The sequence below is a fragment of the Misgurnus anguillicaudatus genome, unplaced genomic scaffold (genome assembly GCF_027580225.2).
Source record: "Misgurnus anguillicaudatus unplaced genomic scaffold, ASM2758022v2 HiC_scaffold_28, whole genome shotgun sequence".
NCBI classification, from domain to species: Eukaryota; Metazoa; Chordata; class Actinopteri; order Cypriniformes; family Cobitidae; genus Misgurnus; species Misgurnus anguillicaudatus.
Window position 1 is genome coordinate 5,067,612 of NW_027395278.1, and position 15,239 is coordinate 5,082,850.

Consider the following 15,239-nt stretch of genomic DNA (forward strand, 5'->3'; position numbering starts at 1 on the left):
TGCACATACAGAGAGAAGTGTTTCAAAAGTTAAGCCAACATAAAATCTTTCTTTTCTTGACAGGGCACACACACACAAAATGATCTCACAGTATTCTTTTTCTAATAAAAACATTTTTGTTTATGTCTTAAGAAACCAGTCAGAAACCAATCTGGGCTTATTTGTTCTTAATAAAAAGACAGTAACCTCAATTAACCTACTTAAGTCTGTGTCATTTATGTTAATCAAACAACCCAAGACAAACAGAAAATCACGTCTATTGCTCAAAAATATAATAATAATATTTAATTTGTACAATAAAGACAGTGTTATTATCCATTTAATTTCTGTACCTAATGCTAATTTTAGACCTTACTTAATGTGCAACTTTTTTATAAATGTTTATAATTTCTTTATTTGTTATTAGAGTTTTATTTGTTACAACGAGACTTGAGACTTGACTTTGAGCTTGAGTCCAAGTCAAGTCTGAAGTCTTTGAGCTTGAGTCCAAGTCAAGTCTGAAGTCTCTGGGCTCGAGTCCAAGACTTCAGACTTGACTCGGACTCGAGCTCAAAGACTTCAGACCTGACTCGGACTCGAGCTCAGAGACTTGTGAACATCTCTGCTCAGAGGTGCCTTTAACCTCTTGACGCGCACTAGCTCGGGGGCGGGAAGACGTCAGGTTTTTTTTAACGCTGCTAACAATATCTATATAGCCTACTGTCTACAAACATGAATAATATTAACATTACTATACATCGTTTAAAAGGTCTACGGGTTTAGCATCAATGTATGGTCTCTGTTTTGAGATACAGATGCTCTAGCATCATAAATGTAGTATTTTGTTACAGAAGTCCAGATGACAACATGCAAAATATTAACGGGACTCTTTACCCTTTGTGTTGATATTACAATTGTGAATCGTATCCAGTCTGTTTCAGATGTGTGAATAACTCATGAAAACCGTCTTATAGAATACATCCAATGACCATTTTTGTACACAAATGCGTATAATCCGTGAAATATAGATATGTTGTCCATTGTTTACATCATATTTCACATGAACGTCTTGTAATAGAATATAATATACAATCTGAGGACTGTTTACGTCGCAACACTGTATATGAGATTACGCTCACGTTCAAACCCGCGTTCAAACTTTGTTTTAAAAGTAGGTGGGAGTATAATACATAATCTGACTCGCTTGTTCCTCCAATGACTTCATGGAAAATATTGATAGACAGAAAGTGTAGCCAATTAGATAACGAATCCAACGATCGTTGTGTGACGTTTTATTTCCTGTTGTGGAAACTGCATTTTATACGCTAACATAAGGATAAATAATAAGAAGAACGAATGTGTATGCATGTAAACAAATTACTTTTATTTTATGGCTGATTTGTAACTTTTCCTTATTTCTCATTATTTATTTTTTAACTCTTTCCCTGCCATATGACGAGTTATTTTGTCAATTAAGAGAAAACATTTCTCTGCCAATGACGCTTTCCTGACGAGTTTTTACGGTAATCTGTAATTCCGCTACTATTGAGTAGATGGCTCTTACCTGAATCTGAACTCTGACAAAATTCCTTAACAAAAATGCAATTATTTCAGCCTTTTGCTGAAAATTTTGTATTTTCGAAGAAACCTCCCTATATTTAAGAGGTTATAAAAAGAGAACAAATAAAGATAGAATTAAACTTTTTTCCTATTTTGTTTGTTTGAAACCAGAGGGTCTGTTCCTTCATATAAATTATATATGATATATTTGTATGTTTATATATTTATAGAAGAAAATTTTCCTGGAAGGCATTTTGTGAAAATGCTGTCAGGAAAAAAGTTAACATAGGATATTAAACAGGTAAAACATACATCTTAATGCTAACTCAACTTTCATACACAAGGTGGAAACCTGACGTGAGTTTTGATTGTAGCCACTGCTCACGTCCATATTGATAAATGCAAAGTCTTGTGTGGAAAAATGTACTTAGAGTTTTCTTGCTCGCTTGATAAATGAGGGTTAATAACTGGATCTACCTGGTGCAACACAATGAAAATTTACTGTAGAGATGTTGTACCATTTATAGAGCAATAGATATTGTTGTACAGGAATTGTTGAAAAGGCTTTATATTACTGTGGGTGAGTAATGTCACCAGTGTTTTGGCAATGTCTGCTCTGTACAAAATGAAGCTGTGGCTTTTCATTTTGAATTGATGGATAAGCCAACAAACTTGGAGCTTTATTATGTTGTGCCCGGTTAGGTCACATTTCAAGATGGTGTGTGTTGTTGGGTTATACTCCATTTTAAATCTTACTATGTCCCTAATTAGAGTGGCTGAGAAAGAGCTACAGAGAAGAAGTCTAGAAGATTCTCTTAACGCAGAAAGGAGCAGCGGCGCCAGTCGGGAGACCAACATGCAGGCAAGTATCATTAATATTATTCCTGCTCACACCAGTTACACTCCAGTATAGGTTTCTCTGTTTAACGGATACACGGCTGTACCTCTTTCTGTTTCTCTCACTTCACAGGCCATGCTTAATGAGAATATGACGTTGAAGGTGGACCTCCAGAAACTGCAGGCACAGATTTCTGAGCAGGTTTGATTCTGTTTCTTTTTGTATTTTTTCTGAAAAGTCCACGAGTGGATGTAAAAACATCCAATAATTTTTGCCAATTCTGTGTCTTTGGCAGGCCTTGTCTGTGGATCAGCTTCAGCAGGGGTAAGTGCATTCATGTTGTCATGCACTATATTCTAATGCCGCGATCACATGAGATTTTTCGTTCCACTGACTTTCATTCATGTCCGATCATAAAAATTCTGGTTTGGTGAACTATGACTTTGTATCACGTGAAGATGTGATGCGATCAGTAGATGATTGATATATCACAGTATGACCTTTTCAGGGAGAAGAAACCCTTAAAAAACAGTATCACACAATCATATTTTGTACAGTTTGAAGTTTGAGTCCCAGCTCGAGGTCCTTTGCCAATCCTGTACCCCTCTCTTCACCCTGTACTATCTCTGACATACTGTCTATCAAATAAAAGCAAAACAACTAAAAAATATGATGCATGATATCATTCTGGTTGCTGCCTATTTAGGCTGCGCTCTGTGTAGATGTTTTACATGCTGAAAGTCTGGTGTGAAAGTGCCAGAAGTCTTGTGCAAGGAAAAAGTTATCATAAATCTTATATATAATTTGCAATAAAACGTGGCCCCTTAACATGCTTTGTGCCAGGTTTCAATTTCATGCATTTCTCTTCACATCAGACCTGCTGTAACGTGTCTTTTAGCAGCATGTTTACAAGTGCAAATGAAGCGTCACTTCTACAGTGAGGGGAAATTCAATACACAGTAATGCAATCATTGTTGGAAAAGAAAGTGGTATCAATAAATGTCCAAAGTGACATGTGAGGTTCAAGTGTGACACATTATGCTCTGTGTTTTTAGCCTACATGAGCGTGATGAGAAGTTGAGCACGGTGGAGGCCCTGCTGGAGTCCAGCCTCATTCAGGTAGCAGATAAGGAAGATGAACTGAAGGTAAGTGAGAAAAAATATACTTGATATGCTTAAAACACAGGGCTTTACAAACTGGAGTCTGCAGAAATTTCAAGGGGGACCCCAAAAAATGTCAAGAGATAAAAGACGAAAAAATCTAAGGGCCCTATTTTAACAATCTAAGCGCATTGTCTAAAGCGCACAGCGCGACGTCTAAATGGGCGTGTCCGAATCCACTTTTGCTAATTTAACGACGGGAAAAAATCTTTGTGCGCCGAGCGCATTGTCGAAAAGGGTTGGTCCTATTTTTTTAACGACTAATGGGAGTATTTTGGGCGTAACGTGCAATAAACCAATGAGAGTCTCAGCTCTCATCGCCTTTAAAAGCCTGTTGCGCTGGCGCTATGTCTAATTCCCATTTAGATGACAGACTTTGTAAACTGAAAAACTAAGCGGAGGAAGAAGATCCCCAGTTTAAGATTAATGTTAAATAATTGTGTTGTTTTTCACTTGTATTGAAATTTTTATTTTTTATTAAACCTTTAAAACCTGTTTTCTTTTAATCATGGAAGTAAAAAAGCAGGCTTTTAATTGCTTTAAATGTATGGCTATCCAATATCATCAAAAAATTATTTACAAGTTTGTAAGAAAAGGTTTGTACTCTAAAAATACTTTATTTGTTACAAACAGGAGATAAAGAATTTACAAACGTCTCTCCGCACGTTTCAGCACTTGGACAGCATCACAAGTTTTTTTTTTAGCATTACTTAAATGTTTCTCATCTCACCATATCCACAGGTACAGAGTCATCATATACAATAAATCTGTGAGGTAGCATTTAAAAACATTTAAAAATAGATGCATTTGTTTAAAGTAAAGCATTTATTTACCAGGCTACAGGTGAAGCAGCTCTTTGCGGATTCTAACGTCTCATAATCGGTCCTCATTTATGTCCAAGAGACTCAATAATAATCTTTTACATTCAATCCTTTAATCTTTCATATTTAAAAAGTTTTTGTGCTGCATTCATGTGTTTGATAAGCAAACCCATGTTGTCGTCCCGTTTATAGGCGCATATTACTAACACGCTCTTTAAATAACAAAAAAATAATGCGCCATTGACTTTAGACTTTAGAGCAGGTTTTTGTTGGTCAATGGCATAATCTATTTTAGTTGCCTCAAAATAGCAACGCGCCAACAATGCGCCTGAACACACCTCGTTTTCAGACCAGAACGCCCATGGGCGCAAAAGGGGGCGCAAATGCATTTGCTATTTAAACAACGCGGCGCTAAACGTGAAAATTATAATTGCGCAGGGTGGAAACTAGCAAAAGACACTTGCGTTGCGCATTGTGCCGGGTGTAAGATAGAGCCCTAAAAGTCTACTGTGTAGCAAATTTTTTAAGAGAAAATATGCTGTCTTTATAATAGCACAGTTAATATTTATCTAACATAGTTTGAATCTTTCTTTATACAATATAATCCACAAATGGATGTATATATTTTAGGAAAGGGGTCCCTTGCAAAATGTTCATCACATGTCGGGGTCCCTGACATAATTTGGTTTGGTAAGTTTGGAAAACCTCTGGCTTTTAAATATTAAAACAAATACAAAGCCACATAATTGAAGTGGTTTGGACATAATCAAACCCTTTTGACTTTTGGGTGTTTTGCATTTCACCCAATGGGAAATGATTGACAGGGTTCCCACGGGTCCTTGAAATCCTTGAAAATGTGTGAATCTGGGGGGAAATAATCATGGCCCTGGGAAGTTTTTGAAAATATACATACATAGATACAGGTCTTTGAAAGTACTTGAATTTATTTTATGCAAGAAGTTTTCTGGAAAAAAAAATCCATATTATTCCCTGTGTAGTGTAGGATAATATCAAAAAAATTCTAGACTTTTTAAGCACACATGCTAAAGTGTACAATGCTTTTATCTTCTGTATTTGAATGTTGATTCATACCAAAATGCTTTTTGGCACAGTTGTGTTTGATGCATGAAAACGTCTCGGGTTACGTATGTAACTGTTGTTCCCTGAGAAGCGTCTATTGCTGCGTCTCCCTTGCAATACTTCCTGCGTCCCTTTAACGCCGTCTTTGGCAATATTTCAGATAGCGATATACTTCCTGTCTCCCGCGTCACCGTGTCTTTGTCGTTAAGCCTCACCATTGGTTGAATTTCATATACATATTCAGACGCACTTACCCCTGGAGGCGTCCCCAAAGTGTCACCGCAGTGATGCCGCGCTAGTTCCTTCAATAGGGAACTGTAACAGTGTATCTTAAAAGGTAACACGATGTAACCTTGCTCTCACTTGAAATGTGTCCCCCCATTTAGTCCTTGAATTTGAGTATAGGACCTGGAAAGTCCTTGTAAGGTCTTTGAATTTGTAGTTGGCTAAGGTGTGGGAACACTGGATTGAGTATTGATTGTTTTAAAGCTCTGTTATGCCTGAAAGATTGCATAAGGATTGGTGAAAATATAGCATGGCTTTTTTGAGAGCTCAGATCATTATTAGGCTTTCTAATACATTTTGGACAGTGCTGAAGTCTCATAAAGCCTGGAGTATAGTTGTACGCACAGCCTTTTAAAGCATAGTTTATTGATACGTTTGTCTCATGGACATTGCGACGAAATGCAATGCATCTTCTGGGCTACATACGACATTCTCCTATATGTGAATGCGCAACCTACGCATACAAAGTCAGTCCAGTTAAAAAAATCTGGCGGTATGCGTACTATTCTGATGATGAGATTTGCGTCACGCACATTATGCGTGGACCGCCGCGTATGCGTAAAACCTGATCTATACCTTTAGCTTAACACTGCTTATCAAGATGAATCGCTTTGCTGTAATATTCATGTTAAATAATGAATTTGTTTTTTATATTCTGTATGTTTTTGAATAGGGATTAAGAAAAAAACGTGAAGATTTACAACAGCAACTGGAGGTGGTACAGAAACAGAACACAGAACAGGTAACGAACAGACACATGGGTCAAATATAGAGAGGAGAGAATTTAATACGTGTTTAATGCACATCACATCTGTGCTCATCTTACTCATATCTTTCCTCATTTCCTTTTCCCAGGCAACATCAGGAGCAGCACTAGAGGAGCTACAGCAAAAGTACGTCTGAAAACATTATAGATATATCAGCGATGAAAAATGAAGCTCATCTCAACTATAGACCTGACTTAACGTATTAGGTCCAAAACAAACTCTATGCAAGCGGTGCAATTTCTTAGCAATCTTTTTAATGATGCCGCTAGGGGCTCTGCATGCGTGGATGAGCAAGAGTTTGAAAATAAATCATTCATGCACAGAGAGTTGATTTAACTGTGTATGTGTTATTTAGGTAGGTAGCAATAAACGTCCAGTTTATTGGCAAAACTATGCCTTTTTTACAGGATTCAAGAGAAAGATGAAAAAATCAGATCAGTGGAGGAGAGTTTGCGGTCGGCTTTAGAGAGTGAGTCAGAAAGACAGAAGGTAATGAAGGTGAGTGTGTTCTGAACAGATTTATTATTACTGTAGAGCAGTCAATGCTCATTCATTTGTGTACTTTATCATGATGGATCTATGAATTTGAATCTGTCCACAGGATCTAAAAGAGCAGGTAGAGGTTTTGAACAGTGAACTGGCTCAACTGAGAAGCAGAGAAACTCAGGAGTCAAACTCCGAGTTGAGCACTAAACTACAGGCGCTACAGGATCAGTATGTAGTATTTAAGTGTCTTACAGATGACCTTGTTCTTTGCTCATGTTAAAGCTTTAATGATATGACCATCTTTGTCAACTGGAGTCCTCGCTTAGGTTTTCTTGTGCTAGGTTAACTATTCTTTTTTAAATATGTCATGAGCAAAACATCAAAAAGAAAAGGAATACACCTTAATAAAAGAATAGTCTCTTAAAAAATATGCAAAGTTTCAATAAAAAATTTATAAAACAATGAAGCAGATTGATAATGATATTTCATTTGTCTAACCAGAAGGAATGTTAAACATGTTTTTTTTTATATATATTTTTAAATTAAAAAATGAATGTAGAAGCCATCAAACACTTCCATGTTTTCCCTATTTAAAGACTGTTAGTCGTGACGTGAGTCGTGACGTGAGTCGTGACGTGAGTCGTGACGTGAGTCGTGACGTGAGTCGTGACGTGAGTCGTGACGTGAGTCGTGACGTGAGTCGTGACGTGAGTCGTGACGTGAGTCGTGACGTGAGTCGTGACGTGAGTCGTGACGTGAGTCGTGACGTGAGTCGTGACGTGAGTCGTGACGTGAGTCGTGACGTCAAATTAGAACTATATTTTATGGCGATAGAGCAATTCGACCTCGGCGCGCAGTAACAACATCACTTCTGACTATTACCCCTTTCGCTCAAACGTCTGTCAATATTTCTGTGCCTGAGGTCGAAGTTCTGCAAACTAAGCGTTCTTTCACCATTTAATATAGTTCACATTTTAAAATTGCTTAAAAATTACCACGTTTCATTTAATGCCACCATACTTACTTGTGTACTTATGTAACAGTCTTTAAATAGGGAAAACATGGAAGTGTTTGGTGGCTTTTAAATTCATCCCTGTTTGGATCATAAGGAATGAAAGGGGCTAGGCTAAATGCTAACACATTCACAACGCGCTGTACAAAGATTAAGTGTACACATTGAATAAAGATAGGTATGAATTAAAAGTTGGGGTAAGAACATAGTAAAATATTAAAAAAACGGTGGTGTTTTCCTTTAAGAAATGGGAATTTAACTAAATGTAACAATCAATTCAGTGTTTACAATAAAATTAGTGCCACAAGTGCCTTTCTCATTGGTGCATATGTGTATCATAGGTTAACGGTTAAGGACCAGGATGTTGAGAGACTGCAGAGAGAATTGGAAAAGGCAGCACAACTGCAACAGGTAAAAGTGTTGACATTCAGATCGGACTATTTGAAAACCACCAAAGTATTAGGTTTACAATAGACAATCCAGAATTCACTTTGCAATGCTGATATTATGTGTTTTTTCTGCAGCAAACTGTTTCAGCAGCTCCCAGTCAGGAGTTATTAACAGCGTAAGTATTCATGTAGTTACAGTTTAATCCTCCTGTTAATGATTCCATGTTCATGCTATTCTGCCATAAAACACAAATGCTGCTCTGTGTCCTTAGGCTTGCTGAGAAGGACAAACATCTATCTGATCTTCAGGCAGAGCTGTTAGGGTTAAGGGAATCCGTGGAGCTTCATCGCAAGAAAAACAATGTAAGTTAAGTAAGAATGAGTCTTTCTGTTGGGGCGAGAACAACGGCTGAGCTTTAGCTTTTCCAGATGATGTGTTGTAATGCTCTTGCTAATGAGCATGTAAAGCAGGTGACCGTCATTTGAATGGCAGGTCTGGGCTGGCCAACAAATCTCCAACAAATGCTGTAGGAAGTTTTAATAATAATTATGCCCTGTAGAGAAGACCCATTTCTAGTTGTATGCTGCTCATTTCATCTGGGAAACATACATATTGTGGTTCCAGAATAAATTAATCTGGTATTTCTTTCATTAGATAACCAAAAAGTTTGCTTTCTGCATGCTACTATATTCATAGCTATAAGCAGGGTCACACAGAATCTGAGAGACTTCTCAGAACTGGAGCCCATGTCACACAGTTTGGCACATGCTTTGCCCTCTTTGTGCTTATTGCATATTTTGTGCAATTATGCGTACTATAAGTCATGTTTTTTGTAACCAATAATAATGTAGTGCTTTCAGCTTTGTTTAAGGCATGTTATCATGTTTCAATCCATCCTGCAGAATTTCTTCGATTTCCACAAAATGCTAAGAAATCTTAAAAAAATGCAAAGAAAGAACAATAAGCAAAACATTTTGGTGCACCAGTGTAATTTTCATGTTTTTGTTTGCGATATTGCAGGTGCATTACTGTAAATCTATGAGGTATTAAAGCAGCAGCCACACAATGTCATTTATTATACAGATTTTACCACATGAGAGGGCTTTCGTTTAAAGCGCTTTAATAAAAAGACAATGGGCCCTATTTCACGATCTAAGCGCATTGTCTAAAGCAGTGGTTCCCAAACTTTTTCAGCGTGCGGCCCCCCTTGTGTATGGTGCATTCCTTCGTGGCCCCCCAAAGAAAATTTGTGACAAAAAACTGTTCTAAACTCAACATTTTACTTAAACACATATTAAATTATACAAAAAAGTAGTGCTTTTGGTTAGTAGCCTTATTTTTATTTTTTTATGTTTAATTACACAGAATTCATGATAAATTAATGTATTTTATAAAATGTCATAAAACTGGGGCCCCCCTGGCACCATCTTGCGCCCCCCCCCCCCCCCCCCAGTTTGAAAACCCCTGGTCTAAAGCACACAGCGCAACGTCTAAATGGGTGTGTCCGAATCCACTTTAGCTAATTTAAGACGGGAAAAATGGTTTGTGCGCCGAGCGCATGGTCGAAAAGGGTTGGTCCTGTTTTTTTAATAAGTAATGGGAGTATTTTGGGCGTAATGTGCAATAAACCAATGAGAGTCTCAGCTCTCATCCCCTTTAAAAGCCAGTTGCGCTGGCGTTATGTCTAATACTTATTTAGATGACGGACTTTGTAAACTGAAAAACTAAGTGGAGGAAGAAGATCCCCAGTTTAAGATTAATGTAAAATAATTGTGTAGTTTTTCACGTATTGAAATTATTATTTTTTTATTAAAACCTTTAAACCCCGTTTTCTTTTAGTCATGGAAGTAAAAAAGCAGGCTTTTAATTGCTTTAAATGTATGGCTATCCAAAATCATCAAAAAATAATTTACAAGTATGTAAGAAAAGGTTTGTACTGTAAAAATACTTTATTTGTAACAAACAGGAGATAAAGAATTTACAAACGGCTCTCCGCACATTTCAGCACTTGGACAGCGTCATGAGTTTTTTTTTTAAGCATTACTTAAAAATGTTTCTCATCTCACTATATCCACAGGTACAGAGTCATCATATACAATAAGTCCGTGAGGTAGCATTTGAAAAAAAATTTAAAAACATGCATTTGTTTAAAGCTTATTGCGCTCTTTAAATAATAAAAAAACATATGCGCCATTGACTTTAGACTTTAGACCAGGTTTTTGTTGGTCAATGGCGTAGTCTATTTTAGTTGCCTCAAAATAGCAACGCGCCAACAATGCACCTGAACACACCTCATTTTCAGACCAGAACGCCCATGAGCGCAAATGCATTAGCTATTTAACTCTTTCCCCGCCAGCATTTTTCATGATTTACAATACTTCCGGTTTTTATAAATTGTGGTTTTTATAAATTGCGAAAGTGCCCCACCTGGTGGAATAGCGGTATTGCAGATTGACGAGATAACTCGTCAATGGCGGGGAAAGAGTTAAACAACCTGGTGCTAAACGTGAAAATGATAATTGCGCAGGGTGGAAACTAGCAAAAGACAATTGCGTTGCGCATTGCGCTGCATTGCACCGGGTGTAAGATAGAGCCCAATATGTAATGTGTAATAAAAAATATGTATTATGTTGCCAGAGGTCACTAAATAACAACAAAAGTAGTGGATGATGATGCTGTGAAACAATGGGGAGTAGCTTTCACTTTTACTCTCGATATAAATCGGATCATCAGGACTTACAAATTATGTTCATCTTGGATGACTTAATGACTTAATAATGAAGTTTTATAAGCATTACATTATAATATTAGCCCACAGGGTGGATTGATGGTAGCAAAAACAGAGTGATGTGCTAGCAATTCAGGTACTACTAATTCAGGTGTACTTTATATGTGCTTTATATGTCACACGCCAGTCGGTCTGCACATTGCCATATGAAGTCGAACACACCTGTGGTTTCTTTGGCAGCAAAGTGAAAACCAAGGATAATCCAACCCCTATGAACAAGGGTGCTACACTGTTTGAATTCAAAGAATTGGCAGGTTTAACCATTGTTGAAAACATTTGAAATTTAAGTACACATTTGAAAAAATATATAACGCTGTGCAAGTGATCAATGGATATTTTAATGCAAAACCCATACATATTGTGCCTTTAAGCAGCAGAACTCGCACACAAATTTCTAAACCAAACCTGACTTTTATAAACCCATTTCTGTTTGAAAGAATAATTAAAGGTTGTACCACATAAGTTAGGATCAATTGGAAAGGCAGTTGAGAGAACTTTGTTGGCCTGGGAACATTTATGCACCTGTGCAGGATACATTTGGGGTTTATTTTATATTATGAGGTGATTAAAGGAAAACACCACCGTTTTTCAATATTTTACTACGTTCTTACCTCAACTTAGACGAATGAATATATATACCTATCTTTTTTCAATGCGTGCACTTAATCTTTGTACACCACATCGTGAATGTATTAGCATTTAGCCTAGCCCCATTCCTTTGGATCCGAACAGGAATGAATTTAGAAGCCAACAAACACTTCCATGTTTTCCCTATTAAAAAGACTGTTACAGGAGTAGTTACACAAATAAGTATGGTGGCACAAAATAAAACATGACCTAAGGGGCAGTAATGATGGACGTTTAAGCGAGAGGGGGACTAGTCAGGAGTGATGATGTTACTGTGTGCCAATGTTGAAGTGCTGCAAACTAAGTGCTCTTCTGCCATACAATATAGTTCTAATTTTTTGTCTGCTTAAAAAATATCGCCATTTTTCATTTTGTGCCACCATACTTACTCGTTTAACTACTTATGTAACAGTCTTTAAATAGGGAAAACATGGAAGTGTTTGGTGGCTTTTAAATTCATCCCTGTTTGGATCCTAAGGAATAAATGGGGCTAGGCTAAATGCTAACACATTCACAACGCTCTGTACAAAGATTAAGTGCACACATTGAATAAAGATGGGTATGTATTCATTTGTCCAAGATGAAGTAAGAACATGGTAAAATATTGAAAAACTCTCTAAAGGTGTTGCTTTTTTAAAATATTTGTACTTTTGCTTCAATGTCGAAAATGGTACATTCATGGTTTGATGAACAGAAATGGTTAGGGCTTGGTTTGTTGGTTTTTTTTGGTTAAACCCATTGTGTGTGGCACAGTCATTTCTCTAGCAAGAGTGTAGGCTGAACTGAAAGTGGTGTTTCTTTGAAACTGACTAGGAGCTACGGGAGAAAAACTGGAGCGCTATGGAGGCGCTGTCAGCCACCGAGACCATACTTCAGGGAAAACTCACCAAGAGCGCCAAGGTTCGCACCGCAACTCCCAAATTACTTCACTCTAGAGTCAAATCAAAGCCTCTGTCATTTATTGACCAGTGAAGATCTCTGCATTCTCATTAACTTCTTTACGTACAGCTGCATACTCATTTCATAACACTGAACTGTTAAACCGCATGATGCTAATGTGCTGTATTGAATGCCACAAGCTGCAAGAAGCTTCATACTTACAGACGTATGGCAATTGGCTGAAACTTGCTGTTCTGTTTTTAAATTCTCCTTTCATCAAGTGTGTATTGACACCTGAAATGAGTGTGCAGCTAACTTATCATTTTTATTAGTTGATCATTAGTTTAGGAATTATTTTTGCCCATTTTGTCATTTGATCATTCATTGGTTTTTATCCTGTTGTGTGACCTCCCCGCTCCTCCCTTCCCAGCATGCTAATCTCCACCTGATTTCCACAATTTTCCTCTAAATGTTTTCGCAATTATCACAATTATCCCCCAAGAAGTACTGATAATATGATGAAATCAAAAAAGGAAGGTAATGAACAAATCCAAAGAAGTTGTTATCACCTCACATTCCTGAAATGATTTTGTAATGTGTACATGTTGTGAATTTGTAAGTTGCATTCATTTTATCGTTGCCTTTTCCCAACATCTCTGAGGGTCTCACCAACTCTCCTCCAGCAGGATATGAAGATCTGTCAGTAATAGGAAACCTCTGCCCTCTCCCTCCACAGGGTTGGACAGCCATCTAAATGTAGCAAGAAATTTGAGTTCATATTTAAGTAAATCTATAAACAGTCCTGGAGGTGTATATTACCCTGCTTACATTATACTGGGGCTCGGCTCGCTGACAGTTGGACAGATCATGCTAATCGATTTGTCAATATATTTGCTCATGGCTGTCTCTGGCATCTGTTGTATTTTCCACAATTTAGTATTCAAGTGGATAAAAACAAGAGCTGTCCTACTTTTTTTTTTATTTAATTTAAATTTAAATTGTGTTATTTATAATTATTTAAATAATTTGGTACTCATTTCTGTAAAAAAAAAATTTTGTCTTTTTAAACACTTTTTGCAGAAAATGTTATGCCTGTAATGTCTGACAATGAGTCTAGATTGTTAAAATAATTTTAAGGATACCTATTATGCCTACACTCTTAAAATGAATGTGTTAAATTAACACATCTTGTGTCTAGTTAAGGACAACACATCTAGTGTGTTGTCCTTAACTTAACACATCTCTGTGTTATTTTTGGAATAACACACTTTGTGTTGTTTTAACACATCTTGTGTTGTCCATTTCATTTATTTAAGCTCACATTCTACACGAAATGACACACAATGTGTTAAAATAACACATAATGTGTTAAATAGTTTAACACAAAACAATGTGTTAAAATTAACACATCCTTTCTTAGAGTGTATTTTTACAAAATGTAATACAAGTAGCAGGTTTGCCTAGAATGTGTCTCTGAAGTTTCAGCTCAAAATATCCCACAAATCATTTGTTATAGCATGACCCTATTTGGGTGATCAAAGCCTTGGGAAGTTTTTGAAAATATACATACATAGATACAGGTCATTAAAAGTGCTTGAATTTATTTTATTTAAAGAAGTTTTCTGTAAAAAAATCCATACTATTCCCTGTGTGTAGTGTACACTCTTAAAACGAATGTGTTAAATTAACACATCTTGTGTCTAGTTAAGGACAACACACCTAGTGTGTTGTCCTTAATTTAACACATCTCTGTGTTATTTTTAGAACAACACACTTTGTGTTGTTTTAACACATCTTGTGTTGTCCCTTTTATTTATATGAACTCTAAATCAGCACGAAATGACACATAATGTGTTAAAAACAACACATAATGTGTTAAATAGTTTAACACAAAGTGTGTTGTTCAAAAAATAACACAGAGATGTGTTAAATTAAGGACAACACACTAGGTGTGTTGTCCTTAACTAGACACAAGATGTGTTAATTTAACACATTCGTTTTAAGAGTGTAGGATAATATAAAAATTTTAGACTTTTTAAGCACACGTGCTAAACTGTTCGCTTTAAATGCTTATATCTTCTGTATGTGAATGTTGATTCATACCAAAATGCTTTTTTGCATAGTTGTGTTTGACACATGAAAACGTCTCTGGTTACGTATGTAACTGTTGTTCCCTGAGAAGGGAACGAGACACTGCGTCCCCCTTGCCATACTTCCTGCGTCCCTGTAACGCAATCTTTGGCAATATTTCAGATAGCGATATACTTCCTGGCTCCCGCGTCACCCTGTCTTTGTCATTAAACATCACCATTAGTTGAATTTGATATACACATTCAGATGCACTTACCCTTGGAGGCGTCCCAAAAGTGATGCAGCGTGAGTTCCCTCGAAAGGGAACTGTAACAATGTATCTTAAAAGGTAACATGATGTAACCTTGCCCTCACTTGAAATGTGTCCTCACATTTAGTCCTTGAATTTTAGGGTTTTGGACCTGGAAAGTCCTTGAAAGGTCCTTGAATTTGAAGTTAACTAAGTTGTGGGAACCCTGAGTAAGTGCTTTTGGTC

At 36.9% G+C, this 15,239-nt stretch overlaps 1 protein-coding gene across 5 annotated transcripts in view; it reads left to right on the forward strand.

Annotated features, from left to right (window-relative positions):
• LOC129417279 (kinectin) overlaps window positions 1-15,239 on the forward strand; it is a 64,252-nt gene that overhangs the window by 33,426 nt on the left and 15,587 nt on the right. For 3 of the 5 annotated variants that reach the window (XM_055171836.2, XM_055171838.2, XM_055171835.2), the window contains 12 exons: window positions 2,311-2,401; window positions 2,510-2,578; window positions 2,673-2,701; window positions 3,433-3,523; window positions 6,398-6,466; window positions 6,580-6,617; window positions 6,899-6,989; window positions 7,093-7,205; window positions 8,331-8,400; window positions 8,514-8,554; window positions 8,651-8,741; window positions 12,608-12,694. In XM_055171836.2, coding sequence (XP_055027811.2) covers window positions 2,311-2,401; window positions 2,510-2,578; window positions 2,673-2,701; window positions 3,433-3,523; window positions 6,398-6,466; window positions 6,580-6,617; window positions 6,899-6,989; window positions 7,093-7,205; window positions 8,331-8,400; window positions 8,514-8,554; window positions 8,651-8,741; window positions 12,608-12,694 — 880 coding nt within the window. The remainder of the gene's footprint in view (window positions 1-2,310; window positions 2,402-2,509; window positions 2,579-2,672; window positions 2,702-3,432; window positions 3,524-6,397; window positions 6,467-6,579; window positions 6,618-6,898; window positions 6,990-7,092; window positions 7,206-8,330; window positions 8,401-8,513; window positions 8,555-8,650; window positions 8,742-12,607; window positions 12,695-15,239) is intronic. The other 2 variants (XM_055171834.2, XM_055171839.2) reach the window with 2 other exon arrangements.